This window comes from Ptychodera flava, chromosome 4, assembly GCF_041260155.1.
Source record: "Ptychodera flava strain L36383 chromosome 4, AS_Pfla_20210202, whole genome shotgun sequence".
NCBI classification, from domain to species: Eukaryota; Metazoa; Hemichordata; class Enteropneusta; family Ptychoderidae; genus Ptychodera; species Ptychodera flava.
This window is the reverse complement of record NC_091931.1, coordinates 5,942,601-5,966,206: the sequence shown is the minus strand read 5'-3', so window position 1 is coordinate 5,966,206 and position 23,606 is coordinate 5,942,601. Positions and strand designations below refer to the sequence as shown.

Here is a 23,606-nt window from a genome sequence, read left to right as displayed (position 1 = left end):
AAATAATGACGTCACTACTCGGTATGTAAATCTTTCTTCGGCCAACTTGAAGTTCGATTGTCTCGCAGCTCAGCCATGAAGGCAGCAGGACCGTAAACGCCATGATGAAGGCTAGATAAGGAAAGTGTCGGTCGACAGTAGGAGGTAGAAAGGCCTCCGTGGAAGGAGAAAATGGTATCGCCCAATAATTTTTAAAAACGGGAAAATTTCCAATTGCACAATGTTTTCCTTAAAATTTCTAATTCTAATCTCAAGTCAAATTCACCAGAAAAAGTATTATTTGAGTTTTCAGCGCGACAATAGACGGTGCGTATTTTATTTTTTCCCACTAAAATCACGAAAGAGCAAAATTTACCACAATCGACGCTTTACAAGCATACAACGAGCTAAAAAGGAACATGGAATGTGGTCCATGATGAAACATGATAGGCCTAAACTCGTTCACTTAATACACAAGACATGACATATCAAGAATGATACAGATTGATGTTTATGAAAGATATATACCCTTACATATAAAAAAATCACATGTTTTTGTCACGAGGGTTAGCAACCCATCGACCAGTTTGTAAGCGACAGATTTGACATAGCTGACCAAGTTCTATACTACGGGACGCCCGTGTCAATGTTGATGCCGCCGTATTTCACTTCTAACCATCCAAGCTTCTCACCATAGTAGATAAAATGCAACTCGATTCTGAGAATATGCGGTTTTACTTATAGTATTTATATTTAATGATTTACTGCATTATAATTTCTTTCTTGATCACTATGAAAGCGTAAGGAACCGAGCCTGTATATGGCCGTATGCCAGTTTTTCTGCAGGGCCTACGGTGGATGTTGTGTGGCTTTTAGGAGGCAGCCGCGGCTATAGCTGAGGCGGTGATAGGTAAACCTTGCCAAACTCCTTTTTAACGGTGTCTTTTGCTAAATAGAGAGTGGATTGTGCAGATACCAATTTTCTGTTTGTGAATGCAATATTTTACATTTCATCCATCTTACACACACCATGGAGGTAGGAAGAGATCTCTTCCTACCTCCATGTACACACTGACTCAGTTGTCGCAGTGAGAATAGTTAAAATTTTTCGCCGGATCAGAGTAGGCACGATCCGAGAAGCTTCGGTAATGTAGTCCATCATTACTGCTTTACTCATTTCACCGTTTTCTATTGGAGAAGTATCATTGATTTGCATTTTTCACAATATAAAGCTGAAATATGCAATAATACCGACATCACGACACCGGCGCTTCGCAAGTTGAGACTATTGACCGTGAGAGACCGACCATAGAGGGCGTCAGAAATATTACACAGCCAGAGCTCAGTTGTAGATCGTGGAGCTTGGTCTAGGAGTCAAATAGAAGACGGGCAAGCTACCCTTCTTTGAAAACGCAACAAGATAATATATTATTCTACCAGTGACACGAAAAATAGCAAATATACAATTATTTAACAGAATGACAAATGGTTTGGGAGTTCAAAAAGCGAATGTGTCAAATGTGTCCTTTCTTGCCAAGATATGTCCTGTGTTTTGTATCTCTATTTTCTATGATAATTTAGGTCACAGACGGTCACATTTGTCATTAGGTGTACCCGGCATTTCCCAGATATTGGTTTAATTCATTGCTGCAAAACATTGAGAAATGCATTCCTGTTCACTATGATCATCAAAATCGTACCAAACATCAAGAATACATATTATTCTTAATATATATCCTTGTGTTTGTGTTTTTACAAGAAGCCTCCAAGTTGATCATTTGCTAGTTGTAACATTCAATGAGGGAAAACACACGTCATTGCTATGTACATGGCAAAATTATAAATTTATTAAATTTTCTTGTCATCTTTGAAATACATTTGATTTACAACAGATCAGCATAACAAAGAATAGAACTGTAAAATATTGAAAGACAAAATGGTATCAGCTGAAGACAAGTCAGAATTATCAGCACAATTATAATAAAACTAAAACAATACATAGATGTAGAGAATCATTCAAGCCAATTAATGTTGCTTATAAATTAAAACTCTGCCAATTAATGCTAAAATTCAGGCCAGAAATATAAATATACATATATAGTCACAGATATTGATAAAGAGTGTGTTGCCAAAACCCTTCTTGCTTCTTCCTGATGGTTCAGCCAAACCACCTGAAATACTGGCTTGAAACGACAATTTTACAGTGGCAGAGTTAGCACTTGACACTGAGTACAGTCCTTTTTGAGTTCACAATATTATTATACACCTACTGCCGTAACCTATGGGAGTTTGACCGTCCAATAACTTTCCGTATTTTGTTCAGTAAGCGGAGTCCCGAATACGGGAGACGCGCGACGCGCTTTCAGGGGTTTGTAGCAATTTTATTTCAACAATCGCGCGCGTTCCACTCATATCCCGTGTGCCGCATCCCTCAAAATGTACCATAGAATTAGTGTATGCGGACGATTAATGGAGGGAGGTGTATAATAATAGGGTTATACACAAAATACGGCCCTGTATGGACTCGGGCTCAGTGAGTGACGTATTGGACTCGCCTTCGTCACTCACTGAGCCCTCGTCCATACAGGGTCGTATTTTGTGAATAACCCTATATTATGAACCACATCAAAACATTTCTTAAACACACTATACATTCAACATCAATTCAAAATCTGTCAATAAACGTAATTATATTTACAGATATGAAATACAGCGAATGGGAGAAAAAAACAGAACAAAAAACAAACCAAACCAAACTACACAATGCTGAACTTGAGGACTAGGAAATCACAGTATTCAATACTACCTATATTGAGACGAATCATGTTTGCACAAGTGGGCTTATTTTCTACAAATCATTGAGACATGCATTGTTGACGGTACAAAACTGACTGTGAGATGCTGTAGACTTTGTTGAATTAGTGGATAAATTATCACGTACATTACAACAAAATTGATTCAAATGAGATGAAGGGTTTGTACAGTGTTCAGAGGGAGGAGAATTCAACCAAACATGATCCATGATTCAGCTTCATGAGAATTCCCATTATTACAAATGTAAGTCTGGTACTCTTACTTTCCAAACAAATAACCTTTCTTTGCTTTCAGTAGGTACAACTTTCAAAGATTTCATCTGATCATTGCTTTGCAGGGGCATGTACTTTCACACAGGACGCATATGATCATCTTCCGCAATTTTGATGAGTTCTGTTTTTTTCTGGTGCTAGGTTTTACTTTTGACAGCTGTGTTTGAACATTTGAGAATGGTAAAATCAACTTTCTCTATCTCAGACAATTTCATTTACAATTTGCGGTGTTTGTGGTCCAGCAAGTCGGTGCATATCAATCAGTACTGGTTTTGACGAAGTAAGAGATAGTCCACTGCTATTGTATTTTGTTAACATTGGCTGACCTTTGACCCCATTGCTTAATGAAGTACCAACCATCATATTTTGGTATCATATTAACAAATGCTACCTTTCTGCTAAGTTTATTCAAATCATCTATTCATTGGTTGATTCAACAATTATTCTGATGAAATAATTCTTTTCCTTGATTATTACCATGTAAATAATGAGCTTGGTGTATATGAATTCAAGGCCACCAACTTCACTGACACTGTGCTGTCGATGTGACTCCAACTTTGATACAATCACCATGACTCAGCTAATTCTACATTTCAGTGCACACCGCTGTAGGTTGTTTTGCCAATTGTCAGTAATTTTGTACGGGTCTGTGGAAATTTCAGAAATGCACAGAGTTGGTTCAAGTTCAAAAGAAACGACTGTAGCAAAATGATAGCTAAATGTTGCAGCAATGAACATCCTTGAAAATATGAGTGTCTATGGTTACAGCTTGATACTGTATCCATTGATCAACATGGACTCCAACATTCTGGTGTTTGTACAATTCAAGCACACAGTCTAGCATTTTGATATCATTGCTCAAATTTACAAAATATAGGAATATAAATCTCGTAAAAATTCATTATAGAAACAAATAAATACACTTTACATTTTGCATACAACACTTGGGAAACTCAACAAATTTTGACGGGAGTGACACTGTTTGACCGATGACATCTAACATAGCAATTATTCAAGAATATGTCATTTGGTATTTAAGTCTACCAATAAAATCATTGCTTCAGTGAAAAATTGGACAGAGTAAGAATTTCAATCTGCAGCTGCTGAGATTCAACATTGAAAATCAGAAAAACATCATAGAGTATCATTAAAATCATTATTGTAATGTCCATCAAAGCCTCTTATACAGCATTACCTGATAGCAAACCATAATTGCAATATTATTTTCATATTCTTGGTAGGTCATTTTAAATCTGTGAACTCCTCAAACGTGTCATCGACCTTCATGGCATTTGTGGATTTTCATACTGAGAAAGAAACTCCTTTATAATAAATAATACAGTTATCTTGATTTTATATTACCTTGGAATGTTAAAAGACAGAATTTAGTGTCAGCTATTCCTACATCAAAATTATTGAAAGGGTTTATAAATATTATACAGCTTTGTCAATTTTTGTAAAGTGTTTGTTACATTGTATACCAATGAGTTACACTAGAAATTCAAATGGACCATGGTATAAACATATCTGCACAAATGAAAATAGAAATATGTGCATTTCATTATGTATTTGTAGTAGATGTGTGTTTGTTAGTATCACCATCACATGATCTATGGGTGTACCAAGTCTGTACAACACTGCGCGTTCTTTGGATTCTATGGTAGAACCATTGCCACAGTAAAAGCCTGTCTCTCTCTTACTTGAAGATGTGACAAGTCAGAGACAGTACCCAGGATTCCTCAATCAATTCACCTTGTTCCCTATGGCGCTATCATGAGAAAATTAAACAACACAAATGATCATAGACCATTTCCTCATATTCCAAATTTCTTGAAAAAATACAGGGATGTCACATTATGACTGAAAACAACTGATCTTGGAATATAGTGTTTTCTTTAAACAGTTATTGGTCAGCTATTTGTGACTGCTTTGATCAAAAACATCAAGGCAGCAACACAAGTTTCGGTGTGCACTCATGTTACTGGATAAAACAAATATTTTGGTTTATGATGGGTAATACAATTGCAGTGTCTCACCGATCTTTTTGACATTGCAAACATTGTAAGGCTATATCTCTTACAATAGTGCTGTACAGTTATTCTATAAAGAGCTGTTGACATTTTGAGGAAACAAAAGATTGCTCTATTGGCAACTGGTTAATGGATGTATAGGCCGGTTTACAATTTATCTTGATGTAAATACCACTGTTCTGTTCCTGCAATAACACAACATCCAGACAAAAACTCATTTATGATGAATGTTTTGGTGGTTGAGAAAGTGATCGCATGGCGAGTCCAATGGTTGGTAAAAAAAAATAAGACGGAATCCTTCATTTTTTTGACCTTTTTTCTGATAATCTCCCAACTGTACAAGACTTGATGGCGACTGTAGCCAAAATCTGATTAGAATTTCTGCATTGTAGCTGTGAAGTGGGCTGCAGATGTGTCTACTCCGTGGGTGGATATGTTAGAAGAATTTCACATGGGGATTACATCCTCCCGGATTAGAGTATACTTGAATTTTAAAATGACTTCTACATGTAAAAGCTTGCAGTATTTTTTATCCACATGGGGTTTTGATGCCATGGTTTATGTACACATTAGGAAAAACAGATAATTTGTACAGTCTGTTTCAATCGTGAATGGTTTTCTTCAGACTTTCATAAAACAAGGAAGTAATGAGTGATGCATTTTTCAATCATCTGATGTGAATATTACACAGAGAATGAAACAGTCTAGAACAGATGGGATTTAACCACAGGATGTTCATCATCTAGAGCAGACAACATTTAACCGCGGGATATTCATCACAGATAAATAAGTTTTGAGATGGTATGCTACAACCATTCATTGAACTTCTGTAGATCCTTGTGCACTGCTTGAACAGCAAAATTGTATGCAATAAACATCATGGAGGTCAAGAGATCAAAATGCAGTTTTCTGGCAATCTCAGTTTATTTTGTCAAATTTTATCATTACTTCTCTACCTAATGTATATATAAATAAAATGTACATTTTAGGCAGTTTGAGTTTTTAGTTATTTTTAGTTATTAGAGGATTTCAATGACACAGCCAGTTGTTTAATTTGCTGTATTGGAGCAAATTTAACCTGGTCATTCAAAGTCCCTTCAAACAGGTCCAAAATTACCATTGATAAACATGGATTTGGGCCAAACCGTGAGAGTGAAATAATTTTAAACCAATGTTGGACTTTCCATGTCATCAGTTTCTCAACTACCTTAGAGCAAGTAGTTGTATTTCACATTTCACTTGGTGACCATGTAAGATCCTATAATGGATAAAATGTGTCTTTATACAAGCACTGGTATGCAATGCAAGATACAAGCCTTTTGTAAGGCTCACCTTATGGGTTCATCTGTGTAGCATTACACTACTAAATTCTATGCACATAAGTCAAAGCCCAGTTTATTTTCCCTGTGAAATTGCCAGCAGAATCCACTGTCAGTAAAAATGTCGCTAATATTTGGTAGTGGGTCGCACATCACATAACATTGTATGCACCCAGGGTAGGACAGCACAAAGTATAACATATGTGAAAGGGAATATATTTGAAGTTCATTGTACATGTGTCTGTAAGTAATGTGTTGTGACAAAGCTAGCTGGAGCAAATAGCAATTACTTCATGCTGAATTGTAAAATGGTGTTCTTTATCTTGCTTTGGATGCACTGTGTCACACAGTGACAAGGGTCTTTTTCCCACCTCCACATTCTGTGAACACAGCTGAGTATGTCAGTTTCTTTACCAGTAGATCTGTATCTGTATGACATGCACCCAGGGAAACAATAGCTAAGGTGACATCTACAAGGGTTCAAACTAGGGGGTAACACTGGGTATGTGATGGGTAGACATGGTCTATTGGATGGGTTGAAAAAGGGGCTGTCTCAGGCAATAGCCAAGATACAGTGCAACCTTATGAACCAAAGACATACTAACTATGGTCACCAAATAGCCATCACCTTAGAGGTCAAAGGTTAACACACAGTGGTCAACGCTACACCATACATTGTGCATGCAGAGGTTAGTCAATGCATTTGATGTGGATTTCTTTTGGTTTGACATGCAAGAGAAATTCACAACGTGAAACAGAATGCTATACAAATAAATAAATAAGGTTTTATTTTATATACATGCAAATATGAGAGTATTAGGAAAGGAACAGGCTGACTGTCGTGTTTGAAAATATTGATTTGAAAAGCTGTAACATCTATCATACCAGACTGTTATATGGCATTCAACATCATTCCTTACAAACTCGTTATGTGACATGTATATCTAACTGTCACTATATATACCTTTACTTTGGTCTATATCAAAATATAAAGTACAGTCTACAGATATTTTTTCATATTGCTAATCAGGCAAGAGAGACTTTTTGAAACTGGAATTTAAATCATGTCTGCAAAATGGACAACTTCAAAAAATAACAGTACGGGATTTATGCAATCAGAGATCTGAGCTGCATAGCTTTGATTTAAATTTGTATAATGCAATTTCTCTCTAGTCTGACACTACGGCAGGAACGCCTACACACAATTTATATCATACAATACATCTTATCTTGACTAATTGAATCTAAAATAGAGCAATTAGGAACGATTTTCTCCACACGTGACACAAGAATGACAATTTTCAAACAGATGGTGGTGGAAACTTCACAACTGTATAACAAAAATAGCATCCAATGGATAACATATAAATAAATCAACTTCTTTATAAATTTTGTTAGAAAGTTATACAAGTTTACAATCATTTTCTTTGTTAAGAAATCACACCTTGTCCTTTGCATAAAGACTGTCTCTTTGAAACCTTCAAAATCTGTCATCAATGTGACAAATGACGTCAATGTACAGCGCTGATCCCTAATATCCGGCCAAGTCTTGCCAACTGACGTAGAAAAGTACTACTTCATCAATGTCAAAGTGACATCAGTGATACATTAATTTAAAAAAAAATGGTGACCATAGCTGATATACACCCAGGTTGCTGATAGGAATATGGAGTCTACAAAATATCAAGAGAAAGGCCTAACATTGTTCATGATAGAAAGCCACCAAATATGACAGAATTACAAATTTTAGCACCATCATCTCATAGACAACTGTTTGAGGTTACAACTAAGACGTGTGTCAAAATTTTATAGTGTTGAAAATTCTACTGGTGGTTTGACTTATTCAGACACTACTGCCTGCAAATTCTAAAATGAAAAAAAAATTGTCACTTGAAAATATGGTGACAGAAAAGTACTTTGTAGAAATATAATTTACAAGACTGCAAACTGACCATTGACTGGTTTGAATACAACCACTTTATCAGGATGGAAGTGAAATCTGTCAATCAGAAATTACCTGGTACACAGAATTTGACAACTATAGAACTAATGAGATCATTTTGCTCTGAAATTTCCATTTTATATCTTTCAATTTCTGGAGAGAATCACAAACAGTTAGCAGTTTTCATTTGACAATACGTAATGACTCTCATTCAGACGACAATGATTTTACCAGATCAGAAGCACTTTATAAGATCTTGGTCAGTTGTAAGAAATCATATCTATTGTACAGCCTGAACAATTGAACACGATAACAGCCATGTGACTGCAATCTAAACAGAATTAGACAACTTGTGGAAAAATACAAGTTTTGACAGGTAACTGCATCAGCAAATTACTGTAGGCAATCATAAACCTTACTAGCAACTGAAAAATTCTTCAAATATTATCATGATAATTAACAGTAGACTATTGATTAGAATATACATCATTAAAATGCAATAATGCAACAGAGAAGACTTATAATCAATATCAAATATTTTTAACAAAAGTATGTTACAATTTAAATGGTCTATTTGATTTTATAAATGGCATGGCAGAAGAGTTATCTTTATACTTGTAAATACAATATCATTCAGCATTCTATGTTTACCTATTGACATTTCATATGAACCTACCTATCATTTTTAATACTCTTTCTTGACCAGCCGTTTCTTTTGATTGCAAAACTCAAAATAAATTTCAACTCAACGTTACTTTTTTTGATTTGTAACAGTGAATTTGGAGTCAATCTTGCTATCTCTGTGATGTTGTAAAGCGTTTGATCTGTGCAACGAAATGACTGAGTTTGGCGGCAGTATCAAGGCAGATAGTGTCAAAGTATGTTCCTCTCACACACAGCCACGAGTCACAATCTGAAACCCATCAAAACGTGACACTGTAATAAACAAGTTGCTGTCTTACAAAAAGTCAAATATTTATTGAATCGTCCCGCCAGAAAGGCCTTTTCATATTGCCAAAAATTATGTAGGAATGCTCAAATAGCATATCTTCTTTTAAATGTTGCAAAAAATAGCTAGGGATCAATTGCTAACATAGTCCCCCCCCCTTTTTAAAAAATGCCTTCTCAAAAATCTGCCATAGACCTGACAATCAGCTCACATATAAAATGATTCAAGCTATCATGTTCAGTTGTTATGTCTTGCATGATCAGCACTGCAAAGTAACAAAACCTTAATTAAGCAACTGATTACACTGCAGCTTAACTCTTAATTTGCAGAAATTAACAGACATTGTTACACTGACAGGCAACAGTTGATTTGCGAGGTGTTCTGCAATTAGTGGTTAGTCAGAGTTTCAAGAAATCAAGAAGCATTACTTAACAGTGACATGAATTAATGTTAATTCAATGTTTAGAAACAGAGCAAAGTGAAAATGTTACACATTATGGCAAAAAAAAGCAGTCAAAGCAGTAATTTCCCTGTCATGTTTACATTACCAATTGATGTTTTCAGTAAGTTTGTTTTGAGACAGGCACTTTTTTACTTGTCATCCCTGACATAGGCAATGCTACCGTTATCATTGTCTGATTGCTCAGTCATGTACACAACCCACTGATCATTAGACAGACACCTAGCTGACCCTTGCGTCTCCTAGGCTTTGGATTCCGGTAGGTTGTCAAAGTGATGCGAGTTGTAGTTGACACCCCGATGAGCTGGTGAAGACTGTTGCCGTGGTGATGAGGACTGTTGCACGTTTGTTACTGGGTGATTCCACATGGTACACTGAGTCACATGACTGAAAGTCAATATGAAACAATTATTACTAATGATGGTGTGAACAAATTAGTATTCCAACAAATAAAAGCACACTTCTAAAATTTCACTATTATTTTCTAATCAGCCTAGCAGAATATCACCATGAATTTCCAGAGGAAATTATAAAATGTGCATTTTTGTAAAGTTTTGACCTGAATACTGGGTTTCTTCCAAATATATTAGTCTGCACGTTGAACCACCATTTTCTTTGAACTTTTCCATCCCATTTCCTAGTGCAAAGGTCCACTCTATCCATTGAAAACAATGGGTTTTGGGCCAAACCATGGTGGTGAAAGGTTGAACACGTGCAACAATCACATATTGAAATGAATGCCTTGAGAAACATCTGAGCACCAGTGTTCCCGCTAAGGCTTAATTGCACGCTAGTTGAGCAATATCTCCACCTATGCTCCCAGTGGAATTTCATATTTTGCTCAACTTTAGTTTCAGTCATTTCGATCGGTATTAGTTTTGGTAACGATAAACATCAAAACTCAGGGTGAAAGGTGTGATCTCACAGTCCATTTTACTTCAAATCCACATTTTGAGTTTTAGCGCTAGTCGGTGGCGCAGTTGCTACAAGCACACAGTGTGTATACTAGTTCAGGGTATGTTGTGACAATGTGACCGGATTTACGATGAATCAGCATATATAGAGAAGACACAAAATGGTTGCCACAGCGCTTAGACAGCTGCCGTCTCCTTCAGACACAAAAGCCTAAGTTGCTCACCCACGTAAATCTTACATGTAACACTGCTGAGCACTATGTCAGTAAAGTTGCTGCAATATTAAATGAATGAACAAAATGTAAGGCCAATACGAAGAGGTTACTAGGTATCTCTCTTATACAAATTCAAAGTTTCTCCTTATCATGGAATCTTTAGAAGGCCGCTGTGAGAAAGCAGAGATAGGCAAAGGTTTTATGACATATTTAAAATAATGACAACTCTCCTGTTATACCACTGGACGTAAACAGCCAATCGTCATCGATGGAATAATTTACATTCACAGCTCATTTTTCAAGGCAACTATACTATCACAGAAACTAGATATGAAAAGCTTGATCACTCTTTAAGGAAGCTCTGAGTTGTAAAATATCAGAAAATAGAGGGTGTCAAATTTTCAATGACAAGTTGCACAATCTTGATAGCAACTTTACTATACCTTTTGAGGACTGACCACCAATGTTACCCTGGCATCAAAAAGTCTAAACTCTACCGTTTTTCATTTGTCAGCTGTTACAAAAGACAGGCTGCCACTGAAATCTATCACCTTTAACATCCTTTCACTTCCTCTACTCATAGTGTTAATAGATTTTGTATCAAGGATTTGTTGACATGTGGCCTTTGCCATTTCACTTGAACCATCACTGACACACCACAATTGACTTCATGGACACTGAAGTATCAGTAAAGTCACTTACTTAATATAATATCTCATTCCATCTGCTGTGTAGGCTTCTTCCCAGCCATATGGCAATGCTTTAGAAATATACAAATAAACATGGATTAAATGCTTGATATTGCAAGCCACAATGTAAACTATAATTTATGGCAATTTCTTGACATTACAGGTACAAGAAATGTTATCTTGATTTTAACATGACCAATGCAGGTACCATGTACCTGATTTGCTATTAAATTCTACAACAAGTATGATCCTACAGGATAAGGCATCACAAATAACAGATTTCATATCTTTTTGACAACGACTTGTATTTTATTGGTGAATAATTCAGTAACCTGTTGAAACTGACTCTCACAGTTTTTTTTTTTTTTGGGGGGGGGTGGGGGTGGGGGGGGGGCTGAGTATGATTACAAATGGAAGCTGACCTTCATTAGATCAAGCTTGTGGGTAAACAGTTGACGATGGCTTGTGAAGCTAGTGTGAAACTGGGCATGGCCATTAACAGATCACATGACAAAAACTTGCAGGAAACATATGATTCAAGATTAAATCGCAGACCTGGGTCTAGATTCACCAGGGGCATACAACAATACTAGTGATCTCTGACAACTTTTAAAGGAAGTCAGAAGTTGAGGATTTGAAAACAAATTAATATTGCAAATACAAACATGATATCAAGAAATTAATCTACAGTAAAGAAATCATCTCAAAGCTTCACTGTTAAGTGTTTGCATTAAGAAAGCACTTACGTTCTACTTCAATGAGTTGCTTGACTGCTTTGACTGTCTCTCTTGCTTCTTGTGCAAGCTCTACTGTACCTCGTCTGCCGTGCTTGGATAAGTAACCTGGTGGCCGAGAACCACTGCCCATTTCATTTCGTCTACCACCTTCACGATGCCTCACCCTGGTTAAAATCAGAAAGGGAACATTAAAACTTCTATAACAATTGGTTTCTGTGTTTCCGTTCCATCTACATCAATGGATCAGATTCATTGTACAGTCCCAAATCGAAAAGGCAGGCAAAGGAAAGATCAAAGATGGTTGTTAATATTTGTTCTGGAAAACTACATGATCACCCTACAAATTTGAGTAGTGATGAAGAAGATGTGAAATAGTAGGTTTTTCCTATGCAGTGTGCACTTCTGGAATATTGGCAGAGGAGATGTAATGATGGTGTCTGCAATTGCAATGTATACATTCATAGGTGTGAGGACAGCTGATGAAACAGCTTTGTGGTTGCCCTGGTATGGCATTGTAACTCAAAAAAGGATCCAGAAATATGAGGCAACAGGTATAAGTTGAAACTGATGTTCTCAGGTAGGTAACCATAGTCAAGAAGACATTCATCATCATGTTTGCAAGGTTTAACATTTGGAATATTTTGGCATAGATGAACTACAACTCAGAGTGCTACTTTGTAAAAGAGTTAGTTGTTTGATATTTCAATCCACTGAGGGCCATGAGATGCATCTTTTGTAATATTTGTTGACATCAAAATTCAAAGTATTTTGCAATTTCTTTGACATTCTTGTGTTCCCCAATACATAAAACAGTCTTTTACAGGTTTACAGCAGAATTCATTCTTTCATGTGTGACAGAATGTATGGACAAGCAGATTTTAGCAGTTTTCACTTCATTTTAAAGTTCCTGCCTTTTTTGCTCACGTGTTGACACACGTGGGCATATGTCGCAGCGATGTCTGTCTGTCTGTGTGTCTGTCTGTCTGTCTGTCTGTCTGTGTACTCAATATCTCAAAAACGGCTCATCAGATCAGAATCAAATCTGGTACATAGATTCAGTTTGCAAATGGCAAGAACTGATTAGTTTTTGGTGGGTGTGGCTTGCTTACTTTTTGCTCATTTGCATAATTAATGATTTTAGAAAAAACTGATATATACTGACAACGATGCACATAATTTGATGAGATTCGCTACAAATGTTGATCACACCAAGATATACTAGCTTTGAAAGATATTAAGGGGTGACGTGAAAGATAATTACTAATTTGCATGTTTAATGAAATTTCCTAATTAGGAGTATATATCTGAATTTACTTGATCAAAATTGACGAAACTTGGTATGCATATTGAAGATACTATGATTTAACATTATTGACAGTCATTAAGCATATTTACTTCATCCAAATCCTAATTTGCATATTTAATGACCTTTTGAAATTAAGGCTATATATTTGAAGTTACAAGACCAAAAATTGATAAAACTTGCTATGTACATTAAAGATACTATGATAGAATATTATTAAATGTCATTAAGCATTTTTACTTCAGCCAATTCCTAATTTGCATATTTTGTGAACTTTCGTAATTAGGGTATATTGATCTGAATTAACGAGACTAATGTACATGTACATTAAAGATACTATGATAGAACATTATTGAAAGTCATAAAGCATTTGAACTTTAGCCAATTCCTTATTTGCATATTAAGGTAAAGGGCGACGAATTCGGACGCACACACGCTTAAGAACGTTTCTGCGCAGATTTAACTCCAGCCTAGCCGCAAATGGGTTATTTTGTAGCATGTATTTAACATCACCTGTCATTGTTGAAATTGCGCTTTTACCTAATTTTTTGACCCAGTCTCTTAGAAATACATGTGACCTTTAACTTTGTCATGTTTTGACCCCCTAGGAGGCTGGTTTTTATTCAATATGAGCGCACAATTAACATTTCTCTCCCATTTACACGGCGCATATTACCCATTCACCTGGAGATATTGTAGAAAGTAGCGTAGTGACAACCTTTTATTAAAGTGTAAACTAAATGGTATTATGTCAGGAGTTTTTCGCCAAGTTTGGTCAAAATGACACCATTCAAAGCGACAGGAAGAAAGTTTGAAAAATATGTAGTGATATAATTCAATATCGTCATTTTATAATCGATACTCATGTTAAAATTTCTTCACAAACATCATGAAAACTATACATTCGATAGATATGGATCTTACAGTTAGTGCCATTATTCTTCGGTGGGGCAAGTTGTAATTACCTACCAATTTAGCTAGGGATATTGCAATATACCAAGGGAACTTCCTGAGCCAAACTCTTTTTCCTATCTGGAGCGGCAAGATGAGATCTAAACAAACACAGCGGGTAATGAGATTTTACAGCCAGCAATGGTGATCTGATAACTGGGATGAACCATTTTCATGTAGGTTCGTTAAAAGGGGACTGGATTGGGGAATGAAAACTACAAGGGATAAAACATGATCCTAAGAGATCATATCGTGCCTTGTCTTCTTTTTGATAATATTGCACATAACTAGGTTTGAAAAAGCTGCATGAAGTAACATCATTACAAAACATGGTATTTTGTACAAAAGTTTGAGATCACCCCATGTACATTAATCTTTCAAAAGCTGGTCTTTACTGTGTGGTTCACAGGAGTCTAATTCAAAAGCAATCAGCGACTCAAAAAATTCAACTTTACAGTCTGTCTTGAAAGCTCCATCGAAATTCGAGACAAGATGACAAAATTGTACGAAGCTACATGAAGTTGAAACTATGATAAATATCGCTCAGAGAATAAATGCACCACAGACGGCACTTCAGCATGTCATCGCCCATCTCATTCTCAGTATCACATCCTGGAAGGCCACAATCAAAAAGTTTGACATGACCTGCACAACTAGGTGCTTAATTTTTTGTGGGTGAAGAAACCTTTGATTGCAGCCGTTAAAATATTGACAAAATACTTTTTTCAGTAGAATACTTGTACTGTACCTAACCAGCCGGCAATCAGAACAGTGTTCAACATACTACACGATGAACTGAGCCACACATACAAAATCACTACCAAAGTTCCGTCTGACCAGCTAAATTACTGAAACATAAAGCGGACAGTGGAGTACATTATGGTTCATCCCGGTATCAGATCACCATTGGTGGCTGTAAAATTTGTTACCCGCTGTGTTTGTTTAGATTTCATCTTGCTGCTCCAGATAGGAAAACAGAGTTTGGCTTAGGAAGTTCCCTTGGTATATTGCAATATCCCTAGCTAAATTGGTAGGTAATTACCAACTTGCCCCACCGAAGTATAATGGCACTAACTGTAAGTCTTGGTACTTATTAAATTAACTCATTTGCTAAGCGTTTTATAATTGCTTTCTTTAGTTTAAATGAATAATTCATTTTTATTTATTTCTAATGACGCCATTTTAACGTCCGTTTCCATGGAAACAAGCATAGTGACCCCATTTTTTATTTCATTTTTGCACTTGCACAACTTCCAAGAATATTTGTACAAAGTTTCAAGAAAATGACACCACAACTTAATTTTGACGTAATTCGTAGTACTTCACCTTAATGAACTTTCATAATCAGGGATATTTATCTGTATTGACTAGACCAAAGTTGACGAAACTTGCTATGTACATTAAAGATACTATGATACGACGTTACTGAAAGTCATTAAGCATTTTTACTTCATCCAGCTCCTAATTTGAATATTTAATGAATTTTTGAAATTAGGGATATATATTTGAATTTACATGACCAAAATTGATGAAACTTGCTATGTACATTAAAGATACTATTATGTAGGCTAACATTATTGAAAGGCATTAAGCATTTTTGCTTCAGCCAATTCCTAATTGTGTATTTAATGAACTTTCCTAATTAGGGATATATACTTGGATTTATTTGATCAAAGTTGGCATAACATGCTATGTACATTGATGATTATTCAAGATTATACCAATATTGGAAGTAATTTCGCACTTAAGTTTTCATGTCAGCTAATTTATAGTTTGCATATCTAATGAGCTTTCAAAGTTTGGAATATATAGTTTGAAGGACTTGACCAAAGGCAATTACACTTGCTATGTAAAGTGGTGATACAATGACAGCAGTCAAAGAAATTAATTATTTTTATTTCAGCTAATTGCATATTTGAATACTTAATGACCTATAGAGTTAATCTGTGGTGAATATTGTTCATTATGTTGATCTTAATACTTTCAATGAAGTTGCAAACATGTGGCAAAGGTACAAATTACGCATAACTGCAATATATCATGAAACACGTGAGCATTTACAGTTCATATCTGGTTTTCAAATAAACATTACATAGAAAACAGTAGCTGTGATATCGCAGCGGTACTTGTGGCGTGTATCGAACGCGATCGGGTCATTGAGGTCATCGCCACAGTCCCGCTGCGAGCCAACGCATAGGCTTCGTTGGCAGTTTACGACGACACCGACCGGTATCGTAGATTTAGCTTGCAAAATAATGAACTATATTAGCCTTTGAATAAATAAACTTGTATCATCTTTATCATTGACTATCTGAGACTCATTCTGTGCGCCTGCTAACTTCTTGAAGAGAAGAACAAGTATTTTCGACCATTTTCCCGTGAGCCGTCGACGGTTCTACGATGTTTGCTCGATCGCGCGTACAACGCATTGATAAGTTAGAGGTCAAAAAGTTCAAATTCAAGCAGGAACCATCGACGACTCACCGAAAAAACGGTCGAAAATACATGTTGTCACGGTCGGGCTCGTTAGCAGGAGTAGAAGATGAGTCTCAGATAGTCACGTGATACAGTAGGTATAATTTTATTTTTTGCATGCTTTATCTATTTTATTATTTTGCGAGCTAAATCTACGATAACGGTCGGTCTCTTCGTAAACTGCCAACGAAGCCTATGCGTTGGCTCGCAGCGGGACTGTGGCGATGACCTCAATGACCCGATCGCGTTCGATACACGCCACAAGTACCGCTGCGATATCACAGCTAAGAAAACAGATGATACAACATCTGAATGGATAATATTGAGTGCCATGTGTTCCAATATATGCCACTGTGTTATCACTGTGACAATTCCTTGGTATATACATTGGTATGCACCATGTCTACCATCTTACCACATTTGTGTCGAGATGGCCATATTTGAGTGGGCACCAGTTTTCAGTTTATCTCTTGTTTAAATTTATACAAAAGTTCAAGTCCATGGTTAATAATACCTCAGACTTATACGCATCCTACTGTAAGTGCATTTACACAAACTGAATGTAGTTTGACAATAAAATTATAAACAACCAAAAAAGTTGCAAATGGTGGGCCATTATCTTAAAAAAAAGACAATTTCCTTTTCACACTTATATATCATTGTATTGACCTAGAAATCTAGCAATGTGGTTTTCATTACCAGCAGGGTACACTTACAACTTGTAAATCTTGTAACAGTTTGCTAGAATCATCAATGAATTCATGTGATGTATATAAAATGATGAATTTCATATGTATTCTAGCTATATGTAACACCAAGGCTGGCAGATCCAGCTCATTAACATACATTTCTAATAGAGATAAGAAATGACGTCATTACTTTCTGTAATCAGGTGAATCTACAAGCAGGTTAAGGGAACGTTTATGCACCATTCCTTCAGCATATTTCAAAGCTTCCTGACATAAACACCTCAAATAATGCAAAATTAACAGAAATGTACAAAAAAGAGTGAAAATTTTGACTAAATTTTCATACATACACTCCTTGACCCCTACAAATAACCAAAGGAAATAATTGGAACTTTGTCATTGGGAATACTTTGTCAAGTAAACTCAAGGTAGTAGCTTCAGGACAGACATGAAAGATGAATGCACTCCAGGCTAAGGTATAACCTTCAGCCTTTCATAAAATCTTGAAAAGATGGCAAGCTATTATCTTCAGAGTGATGTACAAAGGATTCACTTTTACCATTTGTGGATACAGACTTAAAAAAGACTAGTACTTGACTGGTGACCTCTTGAGACTAATTAAAATTGACTAGCAAATTATTTGTGTTGTTCACTAATATATCTTTGCTTGCTAACCAACCATTTCCATAGAGCACTGATCAGTTGAACTGACCTCCGTCTCTCTGACATGGCCACGAACCAGCTGGACTGACCATCAATTGATTGGATGATGGTGATACTAGCCATACGGAATGACCATCAACCATGTAAACTGCCCTAAAACCATCTACAACAATATGGATTGCCAAGCAACAAGACTGGATATTTGAACTCTGAAGGATATAATCCTACAGGACATAAAAACTGTCTTTGTTTTACAGTTTTTGGAAAGATATTTTTCAATAAATATAATAAAAAAATATAATTACTGTCATTTCACAGTCACAAAGCTAACACACCAAGATGAGATAATGAGTGCCTAGCTGGCAGACCAGTGGTTTTTGACAAGAAAGTTCACCAATTGCAGAAATGGGTGATGTACACATTACAGATACTTTTTTTATAAACTCAAGTCACTGACTGAATATCAAGGTTAAAGATAAATTTGAATTATGGTACTACAAATCTATACATTTAAACTTGACCCAACAATGACACACAATTTGATGTGTGGATATAACACATACAGGATGTGTTGATGTATTATCTTTTCAAGGCAGAGACTTAGACATATTTTCTTTCTCATTCAAATTCAATTTCTAGATGTATATATCATACCTTTAATACAACTATGAGGATGCTGTACGATAAATAATCATTTTCATGCTTCAATAACCCTTTATCTGCCAAGTTCATATTTCACAATCAGGTCAAATTGGTTAAGACTAGTGAGCAAAACATGTCCCATATGGTACATTTTAACAAAGACTTGAAGATTTGAAAATCCCTGAAAACAGAAATACTGTAAACATGCTTTTTACAGACTAAAGCTGCTATAACATACCAAGCCAAGTGGGTGAACATGCATATGGTTTTGGCTCAATGCCGCTTTTTACTTACTTGGCAAATGAGATGGGCAAGTGATACTGTCTGGCAGATAAAGAGTTAGGACTAGATTTTACAACAGCCCTTATCCTTCAAGTTCTTTGGGCAGACGTAATGACAATTTTTTTATTAAAACTGACACCTCCATACAGACAGAACCTAGTGAGTAGCAATGAACTGGAACACTGTCAATGACCTCTAAAAGGTCTAATTGTAGTGTCTACAATACGTCATCTCCTTGTCATTTGGATTCATACAACAAATGAGGCTTCTACAAAAAGTAAGACATGTTATTTAATGTCTCAAGGCTGTGGCATAGAGTCATTCTAGAAACACACAGAGTTCACAGCATTGTGTGCTGTGACATACAAAGTATGTGTAAGACAATTTGGACGGAATTTATCATTATGACAAGAAATTGATGGTGACAATAACATTTTCACTTTCTTTGTCTTGTGAAAATTGGAAATTTAATTCTTCAAAATTCCTTGTTGCTGTCAATCTGAGATTATTTGCTTCTCTTTTCCAGAAAAATAGCACAGATGACTCCTGATTTTTATTCTTGATCACAAAAGGATGTAGCATAAAGTATCTGAAGGCACAGTTTGACAAACTGATAAAACAATCTTGTTTGAGGCACATAGTACCTTTAAAGACACTTTTTATGGACAGTTGAAGGCTACTAATCACATCATGTATGTCAAAACACTTTTCTTCCATCCTTCTTTTCATCAATCCAAACTATTCACTGTGCAGAACTATATATTTCTTTTGAACACTACCAAGGTCCAGGAGGATATCTCATGATTATATTTTTTCCTAAATAATGAAAACTTGCAATATCAAATTTACCGACATTATGACAAATAGTAGTACTGTCAGAAAATTTAAAACCAGAAATCCTGGTTCGTGTCTGTGGTTTAACAAAGGAATCATTCAGAGCACAACGTATGAAGGAGTATGAGCTTAGGAGTTCAAAATGTCATTAGTTTACCTCATCAGGAAATTAATGAGGTAACTTAGCTATGACCATAGCAAGAACTACCCACTGCAGGTACATCCACTTAGACTGTGATCAAAATCTCAGAGTTCCATTCATTTCTGAGGAGGACAAATTCTTAAAGGAAACAATTTTTATGAAGGGAGGATGACTTCCTTTTTAGTTAAGGTAAACGAATATCTATGTTAAAAAGGTCACATAGGAAACTCGAGTTTCATATCAAAAAGACCTAGGGCCTTTTTTGCGTACGATGAAGAGTTACACAAAAAGACAACAGAAATTATAATAACAGTCACGCAATACAATTTGTGCACAGAAAGAAAACCTGAAAACATGTGTTACACAAGATATAACTTTGCAACTTTGACTATGCCACAAATATACACAGTTTTTCACCTGACTTTTGATATATAAGGTTTGATAGTGAACGTATTGAATGAGGGAAGTAGTTTATAAGCACAGAATTTGGAAAGTTACAAGTGAAAATTATACTTACACAGCGTTGCCAGGACTGGTACCATCAACCAATGTTTCATGTACCAACTGCAAAAAACCATGAATATCACCATTGAGCACGCTTTCACCCATTTTGCGCTACACAAATGGAAAACTCTACATGTTACATTAAGATGTGTAGGAAGTTAATTCTTTAACCTTTACATATGTCTTATGCCAAACAGTATAGCAGATCTACACAATCAGGATCACTCATAACCCTCTATAATTAATGGAAAGTACACTAATAATGTTTAAATTCTCCATCTGCATAAAATGGAAGTACAAATTGCGCATTTATGGAAAATTTGTAGATTGAAGAACACAAGGAATCTGATGTATTTTGGGTAGCTGCACTTTCATGTTTTTGATATTGAATAAATTCATTGTTGAATAGCTGTAGCATAAACTAAACTTGCAATTTATTTCTAAAGTTCATCAAACATAGGCAGCAAGCAGTCTTTTAAACTCACCTCTGCTAGCTGTAAGAGTCGTTCTGTTGCTACTTCATAAGTCTTTTTACCAACTTCGGCTTTCCTCAGCTGACATGACAGTACTGCTAATCTCTTCTGTAAATCACTGGTATTTTCACGCTGTAAGTCAAGACATTACAGGTTTTAAAAAATTTTCAATGTTTCCACAGCCATGTGGCACTGTGTGGTCCAATGTGTCCTTGTTAAGACTTGGGACATTGCTTTGTCAATCTGTGTGGTTCATTCAACTCCAGGACGACCATTTGATGCTTCGTGTGAGACTTACTAGTTTACCATTTATACACTCATGTTGATATTTGAAAGTCACCTTGAAAACTTGATTTTATAAACTCTTCATTTCACAGAGATAACTGTATAGCTACTCAATCAAATTAGTATCTGCATGTTAACACTCCTAATCATAATCTTTCAAAATAATTTTAACATACATGTACTGACAATATCATTTTATGATGTTAAAAACCATGCTTCTACACAATTCAGTATTACCTTAAACCCTGTCACCCCATTTCCCTCTGTAGTGGTCCAACTTTACCATAGAAAACATTAGGATTGGTTCGAACCACGGTGGTGAAAGGGTCAGGGTTTTACATGACGCGCATTTCTGCGTCCTTTACGCATAAAACCGGACGCAGGCCCCTCAAAAACTGAACTACGCGTCCCTTCGGACGCAGAAATATCTGTTGCTGGTGTATATTTTGTGAGCTGCTGAACACGCAAAACACATCCCAGTAAACCTTACCGACCCCATACTTTAATGGAATGCTCCGTAGTGCATTGGCCTCCACTGTTTGATGACCAATGGTACCCGCGGAAACAAATTTTACAACCGTAAAAAGTGACTTTCAAAATGTAAAATGATTCTTAATTGGCCGATTTGTTGTTTGCGGCGATCAACACATGTATATGCATCATGGTGGGTCGTATCAAACACCCAAAACAAGCCGATCTGCGAAAGTTTTTCGGCGGCCGCAGCAACCAGCACGATGCCAGGTTTGGTCGAGGCCGAAACAGCAGCTACGGCATGCGATACTGATACATCAGGTCCCCCGGCCAAGTCAGCAAAATTACGAACATTCAACAGAAGTTGGCTCGATAGATTTAAATGGCTTCGATATTCTGAAGAGCGAAACGTCATGGAATGAGATGTATGTTTGAAAGCGAATGTTACATGCCCGTTCACGGAAGGTTGTTCTAATTTTCAACATTCAACTCTCACTCGTCATCAGGACTCGAAAAGTCATCTCACAAGTGTTAAAATCCTAAGCGTGAGGTCACAATTTACTACTGCTCGCAAATCTGCAGAGGACCGGCAGTTGCAGGGTAAGAGTAACGAACTCGAGGCGTACGCTGCACAATTACGTACTGTTTATCTGATCGCTAAACGTGACCTTCCATGCAATGTATTCACTGACATCATGCATCTACAGAATCTGAACGGCTTAGACATTGAATATTATAAACGTCCTCCGATAGTTATGGAGTTTGAAGAGTGTATTCAACGTGTGATCGAAGTCCCTGATTGATAGCATACATGCAAGTCTTAGTGATTTCATCGGCCTATAATGTTGGATGAGACTTGTGAACATAACCGTTCATAAGAAACTTGCCATATATGTTCGATATATTCAGAATGGCGAGGCGAATGTTTCTTCCTCGGAACCAGCAAATTACAGATGCCACTACTGCAGGGATCGAAAACGCCTTGATTGAATTTTTGACTTGGAAAGAAATCTGTGACGCGGCCGTAGACAAAATATATTGACTAGGAACAGACCGGGCGGCCGTTTTTGAACGGGTACGGGTTGGGTGCAAAATTAAAAGCCAGAAATCCCAACCTTGTTCAAGTGCATTGTGTTGCACATCGATTGAATCTTGCTGCTTCTCAAGCAGGCAGAGATATTGAATATTGCAAAGAATATCATAATATAATCCATTCATTGTATAAATACTTTAATGACTCTAGTGTGAGATATGACAAACTTAGAGAAATTCAAACTCTGTTGAATTGGAAGGCAAAACAAATTACTCAGCCTACATCTGTTCGCCGGTTGTCGGTTGAATCAGCTGTCAAAGATTTTCATCAGTTTTGAGCCATTGCTTTGGCACTTGCAAGTGACAAAAAAGGGGGAAAGGCTGATCGGCTGTTGAAATTTGTCTCCAATTCATTGTTTCTGCTATTCACCGCCTTATTGATTGATGTCCTTACTGTGATTGGAATTTTGAGCCTTTTACATTTCACAAAGATTCTGTCAACCTATCCCATAAAGTGTTCAGTCTACTAAGGGCACATTG

The 23,606-nt window shown here is 36.4% G+C and overlaps 1 protein-coding gene across 1 annotated transcript in view; it reads right to left on the bottom strand.

The window, feature by feature from the left end:
* Positions 1–9,310: 9,310 nt before the first annotated feature.
* Positions 9,311–23,606, bottom strand: part of LOC139130772 (syntaxin-binding protein 4-like) — a 96,303-nt gene continuing 82,007 nt past the window's right edge. Inside the window, 5 exon segments of the mRNA XM_070696567.1 lie at positions 9,311–10,152; positions 11,597–11,654; positions 12,330–12,484; positions 20,819–20,865; positions 21,291–21,410. Coding sequence (XP_070552668.1) covers positions 10,008–10,152; positions 11,597–11,654; positions 12,330–12,484; positions 20,819–20,865; positions 21,291–21,410 — 525 coding nt within the window. The 3' untranslated portion in view covers positions 9,311–10,007.